The sequence below is a fragment of the Leiobunum rupestre genome, chromosome 6, assembly GCF_980474605.1.
Source record: "Leiobunum rupestre chromosome 6, qqLeiRupe1.1.hap1, whole genome shotgun sequence".
Lineage (NCBI taxonomy): Eukaryota > Metazoa > Arthropoda > Arachnida > Opiliones > Sclerosomatidae > Leiobunum > Leiobunum rupestre.
Window position 1 is genome coordinate 49,977,926 of NC_143389.1, and position 27,780 is coordinate 50,005,705.

Here is a 27,780-nt window from a genome sequence, read left to right on the forward strand (position 1 = left end):
ATGGAAAACGCTTTAACACCTCGAAAATGAGTTCTTTAATTGGGTTTACTAAAATGATATGACCCTAAACTACTTTAAATAATAACTTTGGGGTGGGGTTTTGTAAAAAAGTTATTAAATGTTACGCAACATATCTTAAAGGTAATATAACCTGCAAAGCAATCTTTATGGAAGAACCCTTCAATTTTTCAAATTTCCCTGTACAGTGGTGCCAAAGGCAAGAGCGGCCAGATCTGCAAACGTTGTGGTTCCACACCAAATACCTAAGGTTAAATTACTTAAATTCCCTTTACTTTCATACCGGAATCCAAACTATCAATTTGGTTTAAGTTTCAATCGCAAATTGAAGAGAATAAATCATCTAGTATTTTTGTCGCTCCCAAAATGGTTCCTATATTCGCCACTCCGAACTACGCCTTTTGGCGTTGTTTAGTGGTTTGTTGCGGATATAATCCTAAAAGTATTTAGATCTTCCGTAAAGAATGCGTTCATTAAAACTTGGTTTTCTAAATATATTAGTATAATTAGTTTTCTAGAGGTAAAACAATAAATAATAGGCTTAAAGGGAATATAACCTCCAGTATTACTGTCGGCCCCCAAAGGGTTCCAATATTATCCGCTCCCTCCTATAGCCTTTCAGCGCTGCTTAGTGGTTTGTTGCAGATCGGGTAATCCTTTAAATTGTTGTGGGGCTTCCACGAAGAACGCGTGGGAAGCATTATTCAATTTAAATTTGAATGTATTTAATAATATTAAGGTTCATAATGCTATTACAGTTAGGGGTCGTTCTAAATGTTAATCTTTGAAACGTCAATTGTGAACGGACCCTTAGTTGTAATTCACGACTCGGCTGTTCATTAACAAAACCTTGTAAACGACATTTTTTTTTATAAATATATTTTTAAGTTTATAATTTTAATATAAATTGTATCTACTAATATATCCTACTTCGTAAACGAATTTTACTGCGTATGGTATTTTTACAGTAAGCGTAGAATTTGAATTTATTCTTGAATTTACTACAAAGTCGAAATTTTCACAAAATGGCTTTTACTAGGTTTGGCCGTTAGACAGCCGAATTGTTAATTTTTGTTAGCTGACGATTTTTGAAACATGTCTGTCTGTATCTTTCAAGGAAGAAACGACTTACGAACAAACCTTTTAATTTGTTTTTGCAACATTTTGGGCTGAAATAAATTACACAAAGCTTTTACATGGGAGAAGATGATAATACATAAACGATTCCGTTTGGGTTGTTTTTTTCCCGCTTTCAATTGTTAGCAAACACCTTTTTTTTTCGTTTACAAACTTAAAACTTTGGCAGTATTAAATATGTATTTTTTTGTATATTATCCCCAAAATAAAAATACAACACATTTTTTTGTATTCTTTAAAAACACTTCTTTTTCATTTGTGAAAAGTTGCGAAAAAATATTTACAATAAATTTTTAATAGCGGAGCTTTGAATAATAAACCATTATAGTCAACCATTTTTGTTTTAAAATATAATTAAAAAATCTATACATACATGGAGACTATAAAATTAAATATAAAATTAAAACTTAAAAGCCCCATTTTTGCTTAGAAAAAAATTTGGCCAGATATTTTCTAAGTCTTGCATGGAAAAAATTACACTAATTAATTTTAAAATACAGATTTAAATAAAATTCTTTGAGATTCTGAAGAAAATGTTTGTTCAATAAATTTTACACATATGTATGGCACGTTAACGTCCCCCCTCACCTTTATTAATTATAATGAAGGTATTCATTAATGATGATGACTTTATATTTAAACCTATAATTTCCTGTTAGAAATTAAATGTTATTTAATTAAGGTGAGCTTATTTTAGTTCTGCGGCGCGTTTTACCAGTGTTTGTAGCGTGTTTTTATATCTAATTATTAATCGAAAGCAGCCATGAGTGAATTTATTTTGAGAAGCTAAATATTAAGTTTGAATATTTTGTTTTTTATGATAATTTTCATCAAAGAAAATTTATCTTATGATAGTTAATTATAGACAAAAAGGGGATTTTTTTAGGGCTGGTTTCTCCTTCTCTCTTTTATACTGAATTTTATATTTAATGTTTCCATTTTTAATAATTTGGCCAATGTATAGTCCATTTTGAAGTTTTCACCATAGACCAGTTGAACGTCCACCGGGAGGGTTATGCACTCGAATTCCCGAACGCGGACTCTTGTTGTCATCAATTTGGGCACCTGTAAAAATTAAAACATTAGATGTAGATGGCGATACCTCCTGTGCAATATTATTTCTTAAGGACAAAAAATTTAAAATAACTTCGCGTCAGATAATGTAGATGGCAATACCGGCGCTATCTGACAAACGTTTTTGAGGAAATAAGTTTGCATCGCATTTCACGCGAGGGCTTTGGAGGAAATACTAAAGGAGTAGCAATGGTTGTGGAATCAGGTTTCAACAGTGGTTGCCAGGCGTAAGTAACATCGTCCCAAAGTATGCCACGCCAAACCGGACAAAATTCTTACTGCACACTATATAGTATACTTTTCTACTATATCTCATACTTTTGTCTCACAAGCTAGCATACTTTACGCAAACGAGTATAATTCGTACGCTAAATAGCATACTTGACACTCACAAACGTTTATACTTCATACGCGCGAACTGGTATACTTGATACTCGCAAACGTGTATACTTCGTACGCGTGATCTAGAATACTTGGGACGCTCAAACTTGTATATTTCATAAGCGCACACTTCTGCTCAAGAATTCAGTGAAACGTTTTCGCTGACTTTCCCCGTCATTCGCTGGCGCGTTATTTGAATCTAAACACCTTACGGCCAGATTTCAAATTTCCGCGGCTTCAATATCTAAAGGAGGAGGAAGGCGGTAATCGCGCGTATGAAGTATACACGTTTGCGAGTGTAAAGTATGCTAGTTCGCGTGTACGAAGTATGCTATTTCACGGGTACAAAGAATGCTAGCTTGTGAGACAAAAGTATGAGATAAAGTAGAAGTATACTATAGTTTGAAGTAAGAATTTTGTCCGGTTTGGCGTGCCATACTACCTGGGCACCATCATTATGCAGTGGAGATAGCTAAGGCAAAATAAGGATATAATTGTCTCCGAGATTCAAGTTTTACGTACAGCTACCATAATATGATGCTCGATTTAAAAAAACAAAAAGAGAGCGATGGCGCGTAAAGCTTTGAATCCTTAGGCTTTATCCAACTGGAAACCATTGATGAAGCTACCCGTTCCCTACACCTGTAAGCTTTATTTCGCCAAGATTTGACTAAATTAAGAAAACTACGATTAATTTACCTGATAAACTGAAAGAAGAATCTTGAAGATTTCTTCCTCCACTTCTGGTTGGAGGCCTTGTGTGGAATTCTGGCTGTCCGGGCCCTGACGGCTGAAGGGGCAGATGCATTTTTCGTGAATCTTCAAGTCCATCGCCATTCTGGTAGCTGTCACCGGCGGAGGATGTTGGCGATGGCGCTCCCCGATCTCCCGATACTGAACCCTCAACTGAAGATTTCTTAACTTTACCCTTCTCTTTGTCGTGAAGTTGAACGTAGACGTACGGTGAGAATGGAGGAGTCGCTACGAAATGACCTACACCCTGGCTTACATGAAGCTATTTCAAAGAGGGAAATTATTAGCATTATGACGCGATGGTGGCTAACGTGATAGTGAACTAGTTCGCTAACCTGCCCATCTTCAACAATAATTCTACCCTGAGAAATAACAACTTCGGGGACTCCTTTGACCTCTAACCCTTCAAACACATTGAAATCGCACTGTGACAGTTGACTTTTAACCGAGATAGTTTTACTGATGGTTGGATTCCAGACGACAACATCGGCATCAGAACCAGCTTCGATCCTTCCCTAAAAAAAGCATTCGATTGTTAACTAATAATACGGTTTAGACGAACAACCAACCTTTCGCGGGTATATGTTGAAGTATTTAGCCGCATTAGCGCTAGTGACAGCTACAAATTTGCAAGGGTCAAGTTTTCCGCTGTTGACTCCCTGTTGCCAAACAACGCACATACGCTCCTCAACTCCGTTAACCCCGTGTGGAATAAGCGTGAAATTATTGGTGCCAGCCGCTTTTTGCGAACTAACGAAAGGACGATGATCCGACGAGACTACTTGCAAGTTGCCGAGCCCCAATTGTTCAACCAGGGCATCCGGTGTGGTGGGATCTGCCCTCAATGGTGGGCAAGTCACGTGAGCAGCCGCGTGATTCCAGCATTTGTTGAAGTAGTTGAAACCATCCGAATGCAAGCCAGCGGCCAATACTTCGCCCATGGCGATGCAACCTGGGTGAGTTATATTGTTTTATTATCATTTTATTATCGTGTCAAATAAATGCTGCTGATAAAGTCTTTTATTTTTTAACAAAAATGTTCCTATTAAATGAAGTCCTGAATACGCGAGCGCAGCGGTAGAGCATTTTGTGACTAAAGCTATGTCATATATAACTGGCGAGGAAAGTAGAAACGTACCATCTCTCCTTTTCTGGGCCAAAATGTCGATGGCGCTCTGGCTGGTCATCCTTTGAATGTAAACCGGGCAATTGACTTGGTTAGCCAAGACAACGGCCCTGTGGGTGGCTTCGGCCTCGACTTCGTCCGGCCTGCTTTGCAAAACTCCTTCGGGTCCGGTGACCCCGGCGGCCAAAAGCCTCTTTTCGTTTTCGGCCACAATGTCCCCGTTCTCGGCGTGCACTCTGACGATCGCGCCCAGGTTCTTGGCGGTCTTGAGGACCTCGATGAGCGCGTCATCCCTCAACATCAGGCTTCCCTTGTAGGTCATGTAGACGTCGAAGGCGCTGATGCCCTTCTCCCTGGCCAAAAGTTCCATCTCGCTCTGCACGGCCGTTGACCAGGAGGTGACGGCCACCGTTAATCCGTAATCGCAACAAACTTTCTCATCCGCCAAGCTGCGCCATTTTTCGTACGATTCCAAAAGACTGCCTTGGTCCAGGGCACAGCCAACTGCGCGCGCCAATAAAAAATTCGTTTTTATTACCCGTAAACTACGGTAGGTTTATTCTATGGTACGCGTAATTTGACGATACGAAAAATCCCAGACAGGGTTAAAAATCTTACAATTCTTTTTTACTGAACATGATCACCTCGTAGTACGTTCAAAGACGGGGTATAATGACCAAACTACCAGCCAACTAACATAGGTCACGCGTTACAAACGTAGCTAGAGAGAGGACACAGACATTTAAATGTAACAGACGCCTAATAACGCGTTTTTTCCACCCATAAAACTAAACTACGCGTGACCAAACCAGACTGTTTTTTTATCAGGCGTCCAAATGAAAAAAGCTCTTCACACCCCATCCCTTTATTCAAATTTAGTGAAAGACCATTTGGTGGATACCCCCCCCCCCCCCCTCCTGGCGCCTTTAATCCGCCGCCTATTTTATAGAGCCAGTGCCGACGAGTGAGTATGGGGGGATTATCTAGCTAGCTGGCCACCCTGCCCCAGGAGGCGCCGACTCCCCACGCGCCACCCCGGGCCACGCGCAATCCCCCTCTCCATCTCTCCCCGCATCGTCCTCATCTCCATCCTCCCGGTGTTGGTCTCGCCTTAATCTATTTTGCGGAGAAAGCGGGGAATCGCTCCGGAGGGCGTTCGAAACGGGAAGTCGAGGCTGCCAATGCTTATTTGGGAATCACCGTTCCAAATTGGGCTTAATATCATCAAAAAGATATAGTTGAATCAATATTCCCCCAAAGCGCCGTAGCCGCCGTACGCGATTGAATACTTACCCGCCTTTCTTTGAACTATCAGGTAAGCTCGTAAATTACTTAAACGAAGAAGCGAATTTTAATGGTAGGAACTACTCGTTTGTCGCTGTTGTAAGGCCTCCTAATGGTAATAGTAAAGATGTCTGTCTGCGTATAAAATATTCTTACTGATCATGGTGGTTCCCCCGGCCAACGCCGCCTTGGTTCCTTGGTAAAAATCGTCTGCCGTTTTGGAGCCCATGAAAGGCAGTTGCAGGTGCACGTTAGCATCGATACCGCCTACGGAAAATCGTTAAAAATTAGTTACAAGCGTTTCAACCCGGAAACAAATATACATATATATCTAACTCTAGACTAAAAATAAACCGCACGATGTTAGGATTAAGGCGTTTGTATTTTTACCTGGAATAACGAATTTCCCCTTCGCATCAATGGATCGAGTGCCTCCGGGAATGATCAAATCTTTTCCCACCTGCCTGCGGGTGGAAAAAAACAAAGGTTAATTGTTTTACGGGCCACTAATTATAAAGGCATTCTTTCGTGCGCTTTTTCGAGAGAAAAATACTTTATAAATATGATTATTATTTTACTTGATAATGCCATCCTCGATGTAGACGTCTCCTTCTCCGATGCCATCGTCGTTGACGATCCTTCCTCCTTTGATCACCAATCGCGTGTGCGAACTCTGCCAAAAAAAAATGATTTTATTTACTAATCGTTATTCTCAAGTTTCCGCTTAAGCTGTAAGTCAATTAGTTATTCCGTTTCCAACATTAACCTTTGAACTTTGAGCTAATTAACCTTAGTCCCTCATTCGCGGTTGTTTTTAATTATAACGATGCGGAGTATATCAACAACGACGAAATGAATGCTGGGATGTGTGGGGGGAAAGATGGAGTGATATGAAAGATGGAGGATGAGTTGGATGATGAGGGCCATCATCCAACTAATCTCCATCTTTCATATCACTCCATCTTTCCCCCACACATCCCAGCATTCATTTTTCAACGAGCCTCTTCATTATTTTTAGAAATTATTCGCGAATTTTCGTTTTTCTTGTACAGGCGAATTTATAATTATTTTAGTTTTACGCGTAAAGAAATGCATTACCTATTGTCACGAATATAATAATTAGGATAACAGAGAATGCGCGTGCAGCACCTGGCTCGCCTCTTGAAGGGATAAAAACCACTCCCCTCCGCCATTCCTTGGCGCAGGAATCCATACCTCTACTTGGAATGCTTATCCCGCCGTATCACGTATGGTAAGATCACTCTGACGTCTTTGGCCCCGCCTACGAGAGAAAAAATCTCCTCTGTAAACATAGTGACGTCACAAAAACCGTCAGCCACATCGAGACGAAAATCTGCCGCGATAAACAATCCTAGTAGAGATATGGATTCCTGCTTGGCGTAATATTTCCCCCATTTCGCTGTTAAGGGGGGGGGGTAGACACTCCGCTACTATCGCACGCTCTCTCTCAGTGTAGGCGGAGACTATCTACCAGGAATCATGAAAACAGTATCTATTGTTGAAGTTTTATATTCTCCGATAACCTTAATGCGTTCTTGCTAATGTATCAACACAACGTAGCACGTATAAAGGAGTAGAACTAGAACTCGTATAGGCTTCGAGCTTATAAAATATAGCGCCATCTGCCTTAATATCCGTGAACTTAATATGTGAAGAAATAGCAGACGACTTTTGAATTTCTACGCTTTTCGGTTGCGCCGAGAGAATTTTGAACGAGCTATTGCGGGCTCTTCTTTGCAAACATAAAACTGGGTTACGGCGAGTCAACAACGAGTTGAGTTTTCCCTCCCCAATATTTAAGCCCATCATCAAGTTGCTTGTCTAAATAAGCGCATCCTGCTTAGGTCACTTTTAACCCCCGAAACGCCGAGAAGGGTGAAGTTTTCTCTCTTCAGAGCCAACCGCGACTTCATAAAACTTTTCTTATACCCATTTCGTTGTCCTTTGTTAACTCCCGGCGTACGGTCGCTATTACCATAAGGTACTGATGGGGCTGCCAGGGACTTATCAAAAGCAGGGGCAATTAGGGGCGGGCTTCTGAAGACGCATTAAACATCCCACGCATAGTCGGCTGAACTGGCAACGAGAGTTGATAAATGGAGTCGATAAGAGCGACGGTTCTTTACGTATAGGGATTACATTAAGACGAAAATTATTCGCGGAACTATAATCATGTCTTCGTGAAGGAATTCGGAATGTTTTAACGCATCCTTGCTCCGCTGAAAGTACTTTTTATAAACTAATATTGTCGAGGGCGAATTGATTCTGTACCGTATATCTGTTACCAGAAGTATATCATATCCGTCTTACGAGACCAGGGTTCCGAAGTTGTGTTTAACAGGTGGTAAATAATGGTAAACAACGTTATGGTATAAACCTAAACCCATATTTAACGAGATAAAACCTTTAAGATTTAGAACAGACTTTTAGAGTAATGAAAATTAAGTTTAAAGGGAGTATAACCCCTCTTGTTTGGTAGGGTGCGCTTAGACTATACCGAGTAGCTTCCACAAGCATCCCTAGCGAGGGGCGGCACCCTACCAAACAAGACGGGTTATACTCCCTTTAAGATCTTCTGAAATTTATATATTCCTTCTTTCAATGACTTTCTTGATTTCAAATATTATTAAACAATGTAACACCTTACTGACCATAATTTACCATATTTACCAGTGATACGCGCAATATTCCAAAAAAGTTCTATTTTTGGAACGCTGGTCGAGACACTTTTCAATTGTCAAACAATATAAAATGAAAAAATAAATAAAATAATAGTTTGATAATGTTAACAAATTATGTATAACATTTTTTCTATCATAATGTATTTTGAAAAATTAGTTTTAAGAAAATAGCATTAGCAGGATAGTGCTTCTCTCGTCAGATATGGATTATATACTTCTGCTGTTACGCGAGCTCGCTGTTGTATTGGTTGCAATGTTGCCTCTACCTTTGATTATCCGGCGTTTTTTTTCGCTTAATGTACACGTAACCAGGCAGCCGCTGGGTTATTTTGGCGCCAAAATATTGTATAGTATAAGGCTCGATGGTTTATCAATACGAACTGTCGTATACAATCTAACGCGTTTTTTGTGTCTTGGAATTTCGCAAGCACTTAGTAGTCTCTTATCTAAATACTATACAGTTGAGTAGACATAAATGCGTTTTCATAAAAACCACGATACGCTATCACGTAGGTATTGAAGTGCATCAGGGCGAACCTATCCCGAATTAACTTAAGACCTGTCACTCCCGACTAGAACTAGTTCCTAGTGACAGGATGATCGAAAACATACCGGTAACCGTCAATATTTCATAGATAAAGACTTTCTGATAATATTTATAATATTAGTTAAACTTATTAATAGTTTCTGGAGTTATTAAAGCGTAAAAAGATTTTTAATTAGAACCAGTTCGAATTGTGAACTTATAAGCGTCCAGTGTTGCGTGATAAAACATTATCACCCCATAATTAATTAATATCCATTACATAGGCGTTTTAAACTTAATACGTAATCTTCCCAGGCTTTAAATCTAAATTATACGAAATTAAAACTTACGAAAACAACAATACTGAAAAATTAATACGTGCTTAAAAATAATTTATGAAAGATTTAATTTTATTCGCTACGCTCGAAGAAATTCTATCCTAATCATTATGGCAATTCCAAAATATCTCACGCGTAAAGTAAATTCTAATTAAAAAAACCCCCAGCTGGTTATCAACCGACCCCGACCCTGGGAGAGAGAACCAAAATAATAATCATAATATTAATAATAAAAATCGTGCTTCTTACTTTGATGCCGTTTACTCGATTCATAATAATAATTGAAAAGAATATCTTTGGAAGGCGGCTTTAGACGGCCGTCGCTAATGGCATCCCCCAACACTCTGCCGCCGCTCTATCACCGAGAATAATATCAAACCAAGAAAAACTGGGCGCGAGGACAAAACTTGTACGTATCGAATTTTAATTAAGACGGCGACATTGCGCGCACACGTTGATGCCCCTTTTTCTATTTTTTTCTGGGTCACGTTGGATTATTTACTTTTCCCCGTAAAGGTACGATGCTTCTCGATCCGAGGCGTAACGTTCCACGATGGCGTTAGAATACAGGCGCGCGCGCCGTACCCCGCATCCTACCTTTCCCCGTACTATCATCGAAACCTCATCTACTATAGATAGACCCATCTCCTCAATCGGGCCTCAAAGAAACTTTTCCCCAAAAAATTCCTATTTTTCTATCTCTCTTTTACCGTCTCGGAAACTTTTCCTTTAAAATTTCGAAACTATATAAAACTGGACTGTACAAATATCAATTTGAAACTGAGAGCTCGATTAGATACGAGCGTAATTATATTTTTTTCGAGGCTTTAGGCCAGTAATTGTCACCCCTTTTTATTGGGTCAACTGTTTAATTCCCGCTAAAATTGTTTCGAGACAAAAGGACGCTCATCTTCTGCCAAGCCACCCTAGCGGTTCTTTCGAAATTAGCGCGCCGACATTAATTCGAATTCGCGTTTGTAATTAAATATTGCCGCCTTTTATAATTATACCTTTTTCTCTTAATTTATAAGCCGAAGGGGTTTGTTCTAAGAAAGGAGTTTATAAATTTTAAGGTAATGACCCGTGAGTAAATTATGTAAATCGCGACTATCTTGTTTACGAAATAACGTGTTTTATATACGCGTACACGTTTTAGAGTTTGTACAGGTGTGTATAATAATGTTTTTTGGTCGAATGTGTTCTTATGGCGGTAAATTTTCGGGGTCCCTGACACGCGGTTATCACATTTGGTGTGTTCGTTTAAGCGTGACCACTTTTACGTATCTACTTTATTTAGTATGTTATTCGAATTCTTATCTATCTTGGAAATAAATTTAATTTACTCATCCAGCCACGTTATGAACTTTCGCGACCTTCACAAAACTAGCGAAATTTTCCAAACATTTCGACATTCGAAACTTAGCTAACCCGTATTTCGATTTATGTGGTATCAGTTTTATAAATTAAAACCATGGCCGGTGCATCTTTTGAAAATAAACCACGGTATCCGATATTCCCTAAATAGATACCCCGCGAAAGTCCACGATACTTGTCCCTCCGTACTTAATCTCCCGTTATTCATCAATCTCAAAGATTGGGGTCGTGTCTTTTTCTGACTTGACAAAGTTTATTTTTAAGATATTTTCTTCCAAAATAATACCACACCCTGGTTAGACTGCCATTTTTTTCTCTTATCCCGAGATAATAAATTTGTTCCGTATATTTTGTCGTCCGTTACTTTATTTAGCCTAATTAGAGTAAAAATATCTCAGTGGGAGGTTTTTATAATTACTTTAGAGTAATTAAAGGAATTCGCGTAGGAATAATGACTTCTTTTAAATAGTAAGAGGAAAGTTACGTTACATAAAAAATAACAAAGAAATTCTAAGGGTGCTTTCAAATGCTCGAAAAAACATTCCAAGTTAGAGATGAGATTATAAAACGTTTTTATTATTAAAGTATATTTCAAACGGGTTGATTTTTTTAAATGTAAAGTTGTTACTACGGTAAAAACTTTATTCGAGCGAATTAAAACGTCAAATCTCGTAGAGGGGGCATTAGGCGGCCTTTTTTAGTTGGGTGACGTAAGAATTACATTTAAATAAATGGAAGCAAAAAAAGTGGGCGTTCGAAATAGGCAGAAGCTAGCGGGAGATTTATTCATTTTTTATCCGCTGGGTGGATTCATTTTCACAAAGGGCTGAATTTATTAAATATGTCGGAATAAGGAAGTGGTTATCAACTCGTAGCTACAGGATGGTCCGCGATCTAAGTACTGATTGTCTAAATTACACCCCGTGGTTTACGTTTAAATCGTAGAAAAGGTACGGTCTGTTCACTGACGCATTAAGAACAGTTACCATAGAGTAGTAGCACTCCGTAGCTTTGGCCATGGCCGCCATTGTGGGCGCGAATTTTTTACGAATAGGAAAAAGCATAGGTGACGTCGTGTGACGTAGCACCGCCATTACTCTATTCAAGGACTAGGTCGTATTTTTAACGAAGGTCGTAACGAGTGTCATCATTATATTAGACGATCACAATGTCCTCCCATTGTTACACGGCGTTTCATTTTTGGGAGTTGAATAGCTGGTCGGAGGAAATCGGACGAAAATGTGGTTTTCATTGTCGCTAAAACTAGAGCATCTGGGTTTATTTTCATCCCGTTGAATTACAAGTACGTAGTGACAAGTGACAAGGAGAATTTCCTTACAATCTTAATTATATTAACGATTTATCTCGTCATCGCGTTTCAAGCGCGACTGCTATTAACGTAATAGAATTATATTATCTAAGCGTAGAGGCCCACTTTATCCGCCATTGTAAATATTCCTGGTGGTTCAACTACCATAAACCGCGGTGAAGCCCTACTCGACGGATATTTTTAGTACCACTATCGTTACTCGATAGTCTACTCGAACGCTAACTCGACGTATCTATAACCTTGACAGTTGTACCACGTGACTGTCATCAATTTCTCACGTCGGGAAAGATTCGTAATATTTTTAAGGCAGCCTCGCGTTACGCGATCCTCAACTTCAAATTAATAGTGACATATCATTTTATAAAATATATATATAAATATATATGTATATATATTTCAGGCGTGTTAGGTTACTCGTAATAGCTTCCCGCAATGGTTGGTTTTAGCCATATTCCGTCTCACCCAATTAATTAGGCAATGTTTGAAATAAAAAGCACGAGGTTTTCCCGCGTGGGGGCGCAACAAAAACATCCTGTCACGCGCAGCAGCCCTTTAATCTCGCCTTCCGCAGAAAACTTCGGCCGCTTCCGAGGCCTGGTGCCGAATTAGTTCCTAGTTGAAACGAGCTAGGTGAAAGGGGGTACAGTCGACTCCTCCAACTTCGGGCGCGACTGTCAACTGGGCTCGTCTTAATGGAAGCGCCTAATTCTAAGAAAACAACGGAAGACGAACGAAGGTCCTCTCGATTCTTCTTTTTTTGGTTTTCGTCGCCGCAATATGGCCGCCACCTGGCGCGACGCGGCGCGGGCCCAAGAGGAAACACGCAAATAATGGCGATAATATTAGCATTTTCGCGAGACAATAACAATTAAGATGCTAATGAGGACCGTTTAAAGGCGAAATCTTCGCTTATTTCTGACAACAGCGTCGAACAAGAGCGACTGATAACGAATAACCGAGAAGGGGTTTTTTTGAGAGGGGGAGGAAGATTATTTGGTGGTAGAATCCGCACCCACGCGTATCTCAATTTGGGCGCCCACAAAAGCTTTTTATTTCTCTTTCGCGAACCAGTTCTTAACCTTAACTCTTTCAAAAGGAAACTTTTTTTCCCACGTTAAGCCGGCCTTTGATCTCACCGTAGCCATTTTGAGCGTACCCACCCGCCACGGCCAAGGAAATCATTTTGTTAAATTATTTTATTGAAATTTATTCTTGGCGTATCGACAACGGGGAATATTAGAGAGGTTAAGCCAGCGCCCAAAAACGTGTAGTGGAAGCCCGCGGGAGTGTATAGACGTGCCTTTGAGTGTACAGCCTGCACGTTTTCCGGTGCTGGCTTAACCCGTGTAACGCCGCGAACCAAATTAGCGCTCCGAACTAAACTGGTACGACGAATGAAGATTTTTCGCTAGTCGAAATGTCAGAGGCTGCCTACAATTTTAATGGCAATAGTGATTACCGCGAAACAGGACGACTTTAATGAGAAAGTGGAGTGCGGGGAGAACGTCAGGGGCCATTCGCTTTAGCCTAATTTGACTATCAGTCGCCACTACCGTCAAAGAGTGAGAGAGGGGTGAAGTCGGCGTTTGGCGAACCTTCACCTCGGAGTATGTTGGTGCTAAACGCGGGGATACTCGGTGCGGTGCGGGGAGGAAAAGAGGCGAAAAGAGTTCGCGTTTTGAATGGGAAATTTCCTAGCATGGGCGTAGGCTTTTTGAGGAGCTTATGTCGAAGATCTATTGCGCGCGTTATATTTTAAATAGCCCCATTTTAACCACGTTTTGTCCAGGTGGTGTTACACTTTGTAAAAGTGGGATTATTTCACCGCGGTTATAGTGACTCATCTTAGAATATTTACAAACAAAAGTAAAGTTTAGAAATAGCGATCAGAGCAGGGTTGGCAAGTTTTAAACAAAAGGTTTAAAACAAGTGTTTAAAACACGTTTAAAACAAATATTTTAAACAAACACCAATTTGTTTTAAACGTTTTAAACTATGTGTTTTAAACATGTTTTTTATATGGTAAATTTTCATTGTTTTTGGTAAGATTTTCGTTATTCAATATGAGGGAAAAGGTAGAAAAAATCATTCCAAGGCTCTAAGAAAGGTAAATTGTATTTATAACGGGTAGTTTGATTTAAAGATTCTCTGAAAAGAGCGACTGAAAATCCTCGATATGATTTCATAAATTTCCTACCAGTGCAAAAATCCTACGAGCGCATTGAATTTTGTCTTTTTGTTTAACATCTATTTGTGACATTACCTATGCACGTGATAAAAGTAGGGTTGCTGTTTAGTCGGGTTGTGCCGGGTTTTAAGTAACAAGAAACACGGCCGGTCTGGACAGATCGGGCTAAAACCAACTAGGCGGCACTCCAAGATAAAAATCAAGGGATTTCGGTCCCCTTTCTCGATTTTTTAGAAATTTTATGACGTGATGGAAGTTTTAAGATTATAGAGGTACCTAAAATCTTATTTAATGTAACATTGTTTATTTGTGATGATTTATGACTGCAGACGTGCACATTTCAATAAACCAAAACTAAAAACAATGTGTGGATATTTTCCCTTTTCTTAGTTCTATGCGACCAAAAATTTCAGGATGATAACTATTTTAAAAACCCTACTACGGGTTAGGTAGTATTTGCATGGGGCATCGAAAACCCTAAGGTGGTCAATGGTTGGTCAAAAACGCTTAGCGAAATTCTTGGCTCGTTTAAATAAGCGTGTACTCATTGGTTCTTCTCCCTGTAAGTTTATTTATAATACCATAAGTGGCATAATTACCCTAAGTGTGCCAATAGGAGCCTTTCCCACAGAAAATCTTCAATTTGAGCTTGTTCTAAACAGACCAAAGAACCGTAGGACTCGCGAATTCCGTTCAAGTACTCTATATGGTATTTTTAATGCTCGCGCCGCAGACGCCGCTTCGCCAACACATTACGTAAATTTCGTCACTGGAAAAATGACGTCATTTACGTCAATTTCGTTAAACAAGGTATCATGGAAAAATTCATCTTATTGACACACTTAGGGTAATTATGCCACTTATGATAATACGTTTAATGATACGTAATATTTCTTTAAATGAGTTTACTCGTGATTCATAAGTATAATGATTAGTTTAAAACGTGTTTTAAACATAGTTTTTTATTGTTTATTATGTGTTTTTTATTGTTCGCTTTAAAAACAGTTTAAAACAATTAATCTTGTTTAAAACAATAAAAAACATTGTTTTTGTTCTTTTTAAAAAAAACAAGGATTTTGCCAACCCTGGATCAGAGTTGAAACGACGCCGCGTTTCGTGTTTGGCAGTCATCAAATCGGCAGTCGTTGGGTATATCGACCCAGAAAATGTCTCGGTTCGGGGTGCTCGAGAGAAGCGACTTTAGGTATCGACCCGTCGAGTGCGCTAACCCCTTTCCGACCGTTGCCGACCCCTCCTTTCGTTCCTTCGCTTTTGCTTTCTTCAAGTGTACGACCTTTTTAACTGTCGGGAAAAACCAACCTTGGATTGAACGACCCTCCTGAAAGTACGACTGCACCGCACGGCGTCACAACACTCCAGATCTGACTCACGCGGGGAAGTCCCCCCCTCCCCCCTTTATTATACATTAATATTACCATTAAATGGATCGTTTCTATTTCCTGACAATGATAATACTTTTTTTTCCTGGTTTTATTTTTCCCCTTTTTGTTCTAATATTGCGTAAATGAGGTTATGAACAACGTAATTTCGCGTAGAAGTGTTCCATTTTTGCCTTCTTTGCTCGTTTCTTAAATACCTTCATAAAGTAAGAAAACCAAGAGAAATAGACCTCGTAGTTGTTTCCTCCTTCGAACGGTGGAGTACCGCGGAGGAGACACTTCTACAGGGGTTAAATCAATTTTTTGACCTACCAGTTTTTAAGAAACCCCCAATCAATTCGACTGCAGACGGGGAAGTATGTCAATAGTTTTGATAAAACTATAAAATCCCAGGTGTATTTAAAATTTTAATCACGCGTAATCCAGACTGTAAATAACCGTCTAAGATATTTTATATTTTGAGAGAAATAGTTGGTAGTCGTAACGATAAGCGTGTTATTCGTGTATTGGAGAGAGTTACGCGGAGAAGAGGAACTCCCGTTGCCAATAGCAACGCGCTCCTGCATTCTCTCTCCGCGGCGGTGTGTGCCATTTCTAACTTTTTTTCTTTATTCCCAGCGGAGTTTGCTGGTAGGCCTACGGATCAATAAATGTGCATTTTTGGCGGATAAAACCCCGTTATTATATAGCCTAGCGAAAAACCCACTCCCTCCCCAGGTCCAACCTAAGGCGATAGCGTTTACGACAATAATTAAAGTCGTCTTATATTGTGTTTTTCCCCGCCCAGCGGACCAAAAATCAAAACATCATTCCCATTAGAAAGGGGACCGTAAAATCGCCTAAGGCGCTAAATATTTCGTAACCTTGAAATTTTTATCACCATGTTAAAATATACCCTAAATTTTTCAACAATCATTAGTACAAGCGCGTATATAGAAGAATATAAAGAACCACGCTGTTTTTAACTTACAAATTAGTTACGGGAAGAGAGTAAAATTTTTTACGGTCGCAATTATAAAATAAAAAATAAAATCTTTGAAAAAAAGAAGAGGCCCCCTATTAAGTAAAAAGAGTTTTTCGAAAGTGGTCGCGCGAGTTTGGCCACCAATTTTGTACAATATTAAATAAATTAACACCAATTAAAATTTAACAATAAAGCGTTAAATTATATTGACAAATAATTATTTACTAAAAAAATAAATAATTTAAGAGACAATTTAATTTAAATTTGTAAATATTTGCGTGATTGCGCTCACCTGTAGGTGAATCGGCACTTTCTTGGAAGGAGTGGTCCCAGAAGCGGTGCTATTCGGTGTTTTAGCCATTTCTATACACGCGTTATTTTTTAGTTCCTTAAATTCTCCCTTTTTCTTTTAAATAATTGGTTAAAACGAAAACTCTAAATATTACAGCCACACCAAATAGTGCCGGAAAAGCGCAGAGATAATAACAAGCGTGATTTCGAGAGAAAAAACAAAGAATATACACCAATTAATTTAATTTTATAAGCGTCAATTAAATTTAATAAAGGCCAATTAACTACTTAAAAATTTGGACGGGAGAATATTTTTTTACGTACGCATCAGACTAGGGCAACAGTTTATGTAGGAGGAAATCATATGAGCTCGGGGACGGATAAACAATCCTTTTCAGTTTTTTTTTCGTCCACTCCTCTAGACCGCGCGCACTTCCGAGAGACTGTCACCGAGCGGGGGGTGTAATCCTTTAATTTTAAAAATGTCAAAAAATGAAAACGATTTGAGTAGAGCTTCGTCAGTTCGGCCTCTGTCGGTAAAGCCGCCCTTCGTCCGAGTGTGGAGCCGCGCGACCAATATGATTTCTAGCGCGAGAGGGAGAGCGAAACCGTCCTAGCGGCCGCTGAGCCGAAAATTCCGCTAAAGTTAGAAAACCGCGGGAAAATACGCTAAATCGGATTGGCTATTGCGAATTCTATCAAAATGGTAGCCTACTCGGGCCGAGATCGCCAGAAAAGGAATAAAAAGGAACCCGGAGGAAGATTTAAGAGTGGTTTTTGAGCCGCCCTTCTCTTTCGTGCCGGCGTTGCCTTAGACTCGGAGTCTGGGAATAATGAAAAAAAGCAGGATCGGGATGGATTCTAGAGAGAGGAAACCTTGGAAGAGAGAGAGAGATGGGGGGGAAGGTGATCCTTTCCCGCCCTATCGTATATTCCTTCCAGCGGCCTTGGCGGAGGAGCCGCGCTAGACTAGCCTAAAATGGCCGAAAAGGATGGCATCTATCGTCCAAGGTCCTCCAGCAGACGACGCGATTTTGATCGAGCAATCGACCGTCACCTGATACCGTGGTTTAAGCACGCGACTCTTATTCCGGACTACGGGATGAGGGTGACGGGTGAGGTGATGGCTAGCGGATGGCGAGGGCTAACCACGAGAAGGCCGGAAGATCTTGGAAGAGAGAGCGGCTGCTTCGCGGAGAGGGAGAACCTGGCGGACCGAATCCGTTCTGCCGGGTTCTGCTAAAAGGGGAGGGGCGCTAAATTTGGACGGACGCGTTTTCCTCTTAACGCGTACCGCCGATTTGACCCCCCCCCCCAACTCCAACGGGTCGGTATCTGTCCGGCGAAGCCAAATCAACGTGGACGACGGACGTATTTTAATCTACCTGGGAATATTTTAAAATTCCCGATGAGGGGCGAGTGATAAATGATAGGCCCGATTTCTACGGAACATAATAGCGTTTTAACGCGAGGTAAGACTTCGATGGGAGACTTAAAAAGGTTTTCTTTTGTGTATTTTGATTTCGCTCCTTTCTCCATGGCGGAAAAGGTTATTTATAAAAAGATCGTGCCCTTTCGTAGCCCCATCGTGTATATTTACAGTTTCGCCGACCTCTCGTTTCAACCCTGAGCTCCCCCCTCCCCCCTTCTATCTATTCCGCAGAAATATTTCACGTTATTTTTTTTCCCCGCTAGAGTCAGGGATTGGGTCAATAAAATGATTAAAATTCCGAGACGCGACTCGTGTCGCCATCTCTCGTAGATGTAAGGAAATATCTCTATTAGTATAAATAGGTAATCGCTTCGAAATTAATTGTTTCCCCATTTAGTCCGTGATAGTAAACCTAGATGAGGATTATCGCGTATAGAACAAGTGGAGCCCTCTATCAGAAAATTTTGTAAGCTTAAAGGTGATTTCAGCGTGGGTTGGCGATTAAAATGAGGAAATATTATTTCCCCGTTCTAATTTATACTACAGTCGAAAACTGACATTAAATCGTACGCGGGGCTGTAATTTGCATAAATTAGCCAAAATAATGAGCCATTGTTGGAAAGATAGCCGGTTATATTCCATTAAAATTACGTGCGGGGGAGGCTAATAAAAATTCAACCCGGAATTATTTTTGGCAAAAATAAAGTAGGCCTCGGCCGGTTACGAGCGCGTACATTCATCTTACATCACACCAATAAGCAAAAGGTCCAACGAAGAAGGAACAAAATATATAATACTAAACGATACGCTCATTAGATACGCCAGTTCTCATTATGTCTAAGCCATGACACTTCAATTTCCAGAAGAAAAGCGCCTGCCGAGTTATGTTTCAAAGAAACAAGCGCGCCCAACGTATCATAAACAAACGCGATAATAGACTACAATAGACTACAATCGAAGCGAGGCTTAGATGATAGTTCGGCCAAAGGGACTGAAAGGGGTAAATTTTCCTCAGCCGCGTGTTAAGAAATATTTACGGGTTGAATATGGTCTCTAAAAGAACCTATAATAATACCCGGTATAAGAATGAGGAGATCGCCCTAAAAGATCTAATGGTACTTTAATCGTCCTCTTCTAGGGGTCATTATAGAGGTCTGATTGTTGGACCAGCGTGAGGACATTCCCGTGGATTTCGAGGTCGTCGAGTACGTTATAGAGGGGATACTCCCACGTACCATTTCTAAGCCTTATCGATGTACCGATTTCATGTAGCCAATACTAGGCCTGATTATTTTATTTCGAATTGACCTACTATAAGAACTGTTCCTAAAACGAAACCCACTAATGAGAAGCCTACCATTAGGGGTGGGGCGTGATCCCCGTACTTATTTACTTATAGTATAATTTAAAGCACCATAAATCAGCGTTAGAACATACAAACGTTGAAAACCTCTTAAAGAATTACTCCGTTTGTGTTTTGACTTCGAGCCCAAATTAGGTGACGGAACGGGGAACTACCCTCGACAAAAATATATGGTTTTTTAATGGTTACGTACGCGCCAAAGCGTAGGCATGAGACGCAATTTGAGACCCACACAAATATGTTTATTACATAAAATGGCGTAGGTAAACTGTAACGTTCAGCCCCCCCCTCTCCGCCACTGTTCGTTACATTTTCTACTTTCTTTTCTTAAAGCGGCGGCTATAAATACTCGTGGGATGGGTTTAGGGTTTATTTTCTACATTGGGTGTTTAAATAGCGGCAATATCTCTAAGCCTTTGCCTCCTTTCTTTCCGCACCCAACTTACGGTGGCAATGACACCGGGGCGTTAGTGAGGCGATTCGCGACTAGGCCTTGGCATAGGGCAACATCGGGTGCCCGTCGTCGTGGAACAAGTACGGCACGCCTTCCTAACGTACTTTTAAGATAAGTTGCGGGATGAGAGAGAAGGGATCGATTTGGCGTCTGCGCGTCTACCCGACCTTGGGACCATCTCCGACGGGTAAAAAAGCGCGGTTCGCGGGTCATTCAACGCTAGAGACGGTCGATCAGAAATTTCGGAAGCAGTCCATCCTCGCGAGCTTACTTAGAGGAATTGAGTTGTTGGGACATCTAGACACGCTGACGACAATTTTAGCCGACGTTTTTATACTCCAGTCCAGGCTCCAATTGTATACAATCCGTCGCGAGTGAGGTTAAAGTTTAAAGTTTGCGGTAGCAGACTTCACACGCCGCTTAGCTTTCAATCAAGTGTCAAGTAGGGAGGGTCTCTTACGAATTGCATTGGATCTCGCGAAGAATAGAAGTTTTCCATTGGCGTTTAATATTAAAGGAATTTTTATCTTTTACCACTTTATCGGAGAAAACCTTTTACGGGAACCTATTAACAAAGTTTAGGAAGAAAATTGGCCTGCCAAATGGAGCTTTAAATATACGCGTATGGCACGTTTTATATTATTTCGCGATATTTCTCCAGATGGTAACTGTGTGTCTCGGTTCTCGGCAAGAAATCAATGTAGCATTTCATCGATTCGGGCGTACCGGTATTGGCTTTTACTTGGGTGCACGCTGAATCGATACAAATACCAATTCCCACTATTTATTTTAGACTCGTTGGCTTAATTAAAATCCAGTAACTAATTAAATCAAACAGCTGGAAAATTTAATAAGAATTCGCGTCATTAGTTATCAATTATTTACTCTAGAATTACGATTAAATGTTGAATGCTAATTATACTCAATTGTGGGTTAAGATAATTTCGAATTTCTAAGTATACCTGCGCGCGTTATAATATTTTGTAAAATACAGTCTTTTGCATTATATTTCAAAGTGATAATTAATTAATTAACATACATAAGATTTAAAATTTAATTTATTTTTAGTACTACAAGTGAGCAATACCTAATCCGTTTGGCGAGTCCAGGGTAAGTATAGAACGGGTTATGACGAGATTACCACGTTGACGTACATAAACGTGCGATTTGATGATTGTTTAGGAGCTGAAAATATGCTATAATGAGGCTTAAAAATAATAATCTACAATAAATATTTATTGATCACTTTGAAATATACGCAATAAACATTTCTAAAATGGATTAATTAAACAAAAAGTAGGCGAAAATCGAAATTCCCCCCGCCGATTTACCGGAAATTCGTATCTTTTATAATAATAATAGTAATAATAATAATAATCAGCTAGGCTAATACATAAATGTACTAGATATTTTGCCTATCTTAACCTGCAACGGAGTAGAGGTCGGGGATGGTTAACTTTTATTCAATAGATAAAGCTCCCAAAATTATTCGTAAAACGTTTTGATCAAGTAATTTATATTTCTGTATTATCCGATTAATTTTTTGATAAATTTGTAAAATTAATTGGAAAAACGATGTTTTTTTTCGATAAAAAGCTCAAATTTTACGAATAATACATGTTTTTTAAACATTTTCCGAAATATTAACCGGTAAATTTCTTTGTTTACATTTTTTCCCGAAAAAAATCAATTTAAACATGGATAATAATTAACCGTTACCGACCTCTACAACGGAGTTATAGAGATGGATGCCGCTTGAATAACGCTCAACCGCGACGCGTTGCTGCGAGGCGGTTCTACTATTTCTACAGGCGCCGTTAGATCTAAAATAGGCCAACTTTCCGCTCGATTATCTAGAGTTGTAGATTAAGAAAGTTTGTATCTTTTTTATATAAAATGAGAATAATCTTTCTCTTCCTTTATACTTAAGAGTACGCGCGGAGAAAGGGAAACCTGTTTCGTTCATTGCGTAAGCTTATATAAATGTAAAAGCGCTCGATGGGTGGTTGGACTGAGCCAACAACCACTGGCTGTACCTTTTTTTGAGTTTGTTTTTAAAAAAATATTCGGTTTTCTTGGTATCTCTTTCTTCTTTTTTTCTTCAATGGAGTGACGGAAGAGGCTGCGGAGACTCGCGGAGTTTTATTTTTAGATGATGTTCGAATCTTACTTCCGCCTACATTAGCAGTCGCGCACCAATGTTAGAAGGAACCGGAATGGTTGTTTACGAGCGAGGGGAAAATACAACAGAAAGCGTGATTTTGCATAATATCTTCTCCATCTCGCGGTACTTTATTTGCCTCTGTATATCGTTATTTTTAAACCTTCACTTATCTAAGACGTGTTCAACTGCTGCATTCTTGTTACTCTAAATAAGTATCTGATATTTCCGGAATATTTCGTCTAGGCTTGGGAATATTTTTCTAATGTTAAGATTTTCAAAACCGTGTTTAATATGTCTGTCACTACTTGAAGCGGGAACGGAAATAATGGATAATTCAGTCTCGTACTGAAGGATTGTAGTAATCAAGGCGCGGTGGATATGACTTAAATCTCGTTTTTTGTATGGAATTTTATAGTGTTGTAAGTCGGAAAATTTTCAGTGGAAAATTTCCCGCTCGGAAAATTTTCCGGAAAATCACCGAGGCTTTTTTTCCGGAAATTTTCCGTATTTTTCCGAAAAAAAAATAAAAAAAGTTTTCATTCCATGATTAGTCTTATACATTGTTTGCATATTTAAATAAAACGGCATTTTCACCTAATTTTTTCGAATCTGAAAGTAAAACTAAACCTCTAGACTAGATTAAACTGATTAACAATGTAACACTATTAATGTTTTGTAGTATGTCTACTGATATTAGACATTTTATATCGATAAATAGTTAAAAACATTAAAAACCCCTAAAATGTAAATTATGTTTCAATTTTTTATTTTTCCGATTTGCGGAAAATTTTCCGGAAATTGTTCCGCATTCTATTTTTCCGGAAAATTAACAACACTAGAATTTTATCAATACTAAAACCAGCATAAAGAAAGCTTGTTTGAAATTCCAAATCATATCAAAAATTCGAGACTTTGCTTTTATAATAAACGTAGTTTACGATTCGATTCATCGCAGGGCCAAGGACGATCGAATTTATCTTCCACATTTACATACAGATATATAATACAGCGGGGGGGGGGGGGGCATTTTGATCGTATAACCACGCCGACTATAACTATTATTGCGGTATTTTCAGATACATTTGACTTTTTATGATTCAATGCTAAGCCTTTTAAATCGCAAACTTGCGAGGCTTAAGCAAACCCATCTAATACTATATTCTACAGGAAAAAGTGGGATAGTTCTCAGCGAGTGGAGGGGGAGGAAGAAAATGGGGGATGGTCGAATTGGGATTCGCACTCACCTTCATGTGGGGAATCTGAGCGGGAGGCGAGAACAAGTCCATCTTTACTCCTAAACTCTCGAAAGTGCGGGCACGTCTACGGTAATATCCTTGGTAAGGTCGCTAATTTCACAGTCACGAAAACTATCGCGAAAACTACACGCTTTAAATCAACTCTAATTATATTAACGAAATCGAATTGACTCTCTTCGCAGCTGGGATCTGGAATATCGTGAGGATTTACTCGGAAGATTACGAAAAACGAGCAAACTATACACTTCCACTGACGAACTGACTCTTGGCTAACCCTAACGTATTTTTCCTCAAAGATTTCGAAAAATACTTTTTTGGCTCTCGAGCCAGATTTAAGTTTTTGGGCGCGCGCCTGGATTTCAACTTTCACTGTCGTTGTACCGAAGAGATCATGGACACGCGCGATAAAAAAGGTCCGAGCCGTTTACCGTTCAACGTATTCGTTTGAAATTCAAAAGTGGATCCCCAATAACGAACCGACTTTAACGACTTTCCATATAGATCCGCAGGTGTTTATTTTTAATATCGCGATGCTGGTGGTGCCTGATTTATATATGCCCTTGAAAAGGAGAACGTTTTTTTATTTATGATTACAAGCTAAACAATGAAAATTTTATACCGAATAAAGCACGCAGCATCAAAGCGAAATATTTAATATTTAAACGGATTTTTGCTCAATCTTGGTTTTTTCTCTACAAGGTCGCAATTCGCATCACCCTATACACGCGTCTTCGTGAATACTAAAGCGAATTTTTCGCTTTCGATCGCGTTGCGTATAGCGGGAAAATTGGGTTCTGAATATCACGCTTATCACGTTTATCCGTTTCACGAATTACAAATAAACGCTCAATATTTTGAAAAAGAAATAACCGTCCGTATAGCTCCGATTGGGGAAATTTTAGTCGTTGTTACTTGACTTCATTTCCGCGCCAAAATAACGTTTTCTCTCGAAAAGGGACCCCGAGCTAAAGATCACATCAACGGGCAAGAACGAGGTAAAGCACCAGCATCGCGGGGGGTAGCGCGGAATCAAACAAAACGGGGGGTGGCTGATGGATAACTTCGTGAGGCTTACCAAACCTTGTAACGTCGCGTTACCAAGGGGTGAGGGGAGTGATACCCATAAAGGTTGCGGGGGACGATCACGGGGAGGAAATTGAGGTTGTAAAAATGGCGGTTAGTGGGAGCGTGCCTCGCTGCGAATAAAGAAGAGACAGGTGTTAGTCTGTCACGAAGCCATCTTTTCGAAGCGTTTTATATTCTTTTCATTCCTGGAATTTTTTTACCCTTTCCGGCGTGTCCAGCCTTCTTCCTCCATGGTCTAGATTGTTCCTCGGGACCCGATTATTAAAAGACGCAATGCGGTCGAATTGTCGGACATCAAAGTATAAGGTGCGAGGCGTGGTCCACTGCCCAATTTATCTCTCACGGTAGTACCTTTAACCTGGATTTGCGTCATCTATATTTCGAGTACCTTTTTCCCGGCTACCTTTTTCTAGTTTCTCGAAACGGTGGTGACGTGCGAGATGATGGTTAGGCTCTTTTTCTGGTCCGCGGTCTCCAGGAAATGAAACCTAATTTTCGGCCCACGCGAAATTTTTTTGAGAATCCATTTTGGTAGCGCACGAAAACTTCCGTAGATTAATGGATCACGCGTCTTATTATTTAACTTGGTTATTTTGAATTTATCAGGGATAATTAACGGTAAAATCTCCCATATTCAAATATAGGTCGTTTAAAGTCGCAATCGATTTCGAGACCAAATCTGTCATCTAATAATTGGTTTTCATTAAATAGGAAACGTAGAAGTAGGAGGGTTATTACCACTTTTAATAGTGGTCGCGCGTGTGAAGGAAACCAATTTGATGATTCAATTAGAAAGGGCGATTCTTCTTATAAAGAAAAGATCTTTTGAAATTTTTCCATTGACGGAATAAATAGGCCAAATGCGGATGTAAAAGTGTTCGACCCGCAATGCACCAAAACTTATTTTGGCCAACTCTAGTATTTATCGTATTTTTAAACGAATCCCAGTCGTTTAAGCGATAAAAGCGCTAATTATCGGTAATTATTATTAAAGCCAAAAACAAAGTGCGTATTCTTCATAAGCAAATTTTATTTGGTACTTATTTATAATGTACTTAAATCTTACCCTAGATCCCCACGGTCGGGCTTCCAATTTTCCGGATTCGTGTCTGGAAACTGGACTTTCGATGACTCCCGGCGAAGAAGCGGCGCTGGAAGATTTCCCCCTACTTCCGGACAAGTCCAGAGACTTGGCATCCTGCGGGTCTTGGACGGTGGTGAAGAAGGCACCGCTGGACCCTGGTCTCTTCTGAGGGGTCGATGGACGGCTTCCGCTGTTGGTGTGAACCGACAATCCTCCGGGACTCGAACCGCGACTTCCAGGCGACAGGGTGGACATGGCGCGAATGGACGATGTCTGCTAAGCGGACACGAAGGTGAGAACAAACTTGGTCTTAAAAAGAGAACGCCTCTTTCGCGTTTTATTTTTAAAACTGTATAATTCGCAAAGACGGCCCTCTTTTCCTTTCTCGTTAATTATTATAAAGAGCTAATTAAAAAACTCTTCGTATAAACAATTAAAAACAAGGGGCCGACCCACTTTAAGTTCGTTAGCTTTCCTTACAATTTGCCTTCATTTACGAGAATTTTAAAAAAAGTTTCAATTATTTGCCTACTCATTCAATTAACAGAAACCGTCGAGCGACCAGCAACGCGTGCTTTTCGTGTGTTTCCGTAACACAAAAGTGACGAGACCCTAAATTGTTCGTTTATAACCGTTGTTTGGGCCCAGTGCCGTCTTTCCCATTGGGCAAATAGGGCACTGCCCTAGGGCCCCAAAATTCTGGAGGGCCCCATTTTCAACTTTTGTAAGGTGAAAAAGATGAATCTTACAAATATTGTTTTTCACATTTTTTAAATTGTAGTATTGTCTATTTACATTTTACAAATTTTTAAACTATCTAAAACATGTCTTTTCGTGATATAGACGGTGTAGACCGTCGCATTTTTTTTATTTGAACCAATATTTGAAGATTAGGGCGACGATGGACTTTGCATTGGAGGTTAAAAGCCTAGTTTTTCTTCTGCCTGCCCCCCTTTAAATTAGGCCAACATGTTCAGCGGTTGACCTACCACCGGGGTATTTGTGCTCCAATAAGTTAATTTAAAGGGGGACAGGCAGAAAAAAACCTAGGCCTTTAAGAAATTGTCTGGAATTATTAGGGGCCCCGCGTATCGCTTTGCCCAGGGGCCCCCAATCACGTAAAGACGGCCCTGTTTGGGCCGGCGGAAAAATCCATTGTCAGGATAGGCTGTCTCGCCACTTCGTTGCCAAAGCATTATTTATGGCTATACAGAAAGGAATGCGACATGACAATTTATTATATCATATATTTACACGCATCCCATTCTCCACGTATTGATACGTCAGTGATGCGGCAATTCTATTGTAAGGCATTCTGACGTTAACTGCAAATAACATTTATTGACGTTGATTCGCGTCGCCAATTTGTCTAGCGCTCTCTGCGTCGAATATTTTTTGTTGTTACGATTTCACGACTGACGCGTTTCTTTACGTTCAGGTATAAACGGTACCACACCCTAAAAAAATACTCTACGCTTCCCGCGCCTTAAATTTCATAAATATAATATATTCCTTTAAAAATATGATAATATATTGTATAAAATATATTTTAGTCAAATAATGGAAATACGTGCGACTGACCATCGATAATTTGGGTTAAAATTAAACTCGTTGGATCGCTAAATATTTGACCAATGCAATAACGAAATATACGTAATTTTAATTTTGAAATAGAGAAATGAAATGACCAAGGGACTCACCTAAAAGATACTGGTGGCCTCCCTGGCTATGTTGGTGTAGACGCCGCGGAAAAAGAGAGATCGAGTGTTGTTGAGGTTTCCTTGGTAACGGATGAAAAGATGTTAACCCTTTTACCCCTCTAAGTCGGCTTTATCAGTGCTTGTACTAGATCAGTGGACTCTCAACTACTTATTGAGGAATTATATCTTTCGCTGGCAAGCTTTATGGGCCACGAGGACCAAACGATAGTTACTACAACCGAACGCGTTTTCTGTTTTCTCCCACGCTGAAATTCCTAGCTCACGCCTCTTTTCCGACCGGACCTATCCCCGCTGATCGGAGGAAGGGGGGACCGGAAACATTTCAGCCCCTTAT

The 27,780-nt window shown here is 39.9% G+C and overlaps 1 protein-coding gene across 6 annotated transcripts; it reads right to left on the reverse strand.

Annotated features, from left to right (window-relative positions):
* Positions 1-1,150: 1,150 nt before the first annotated feature.
* Positions 1,151-27,664, reverse strand: LOC149941350 (dihydropyrimidinase-related protein 1-like). Of its 6 annotated transcripts, none has more exons than XM_090180126.1 (10): positions 27,426-27,664; positions 25,708-25,998; positions 6,352-6,446; positions 6,164-6,237; positions 5,930-6,040; positions 4,502-4,993; positions 3,933-4,315; positions 3,699-3,878; positions 3,310-3,625; positions 1,151-2,220 (listed from the first exon to the last, which is right to left on the reverse strand). In XM_090180126.1, the coding sequence occupies exons 2-10, from the start codon at positions 25,978-25,980 to the stop codon at positions 2,135-2,137; spliced, it is 2,010 nt and encodes a 669-aa protein (XP_090036252.1). In that variant the 5' UTR covers positions 25,981-25,998; positions 27,426-27,664; the 3' UTR covers positions 1,151-2,134. The 6 variants fall into 6 exon arrangements, with proteins under 6 accessions (XP_090036252.1, XP_090036253.1, XP_090036255.1 ...); XM_090180127.1 differs by having other exon boundaries at positions 25,708-26,001; XM_090180129.1 differs by lacking the exons at positions 25,708-25,998; positions 27,426-27,664 and adding exons at positions 16,888-17,030; positions 17,211-17,719.
* Positions 27,665-27,780: the final 116 nt, after the last annotated feature.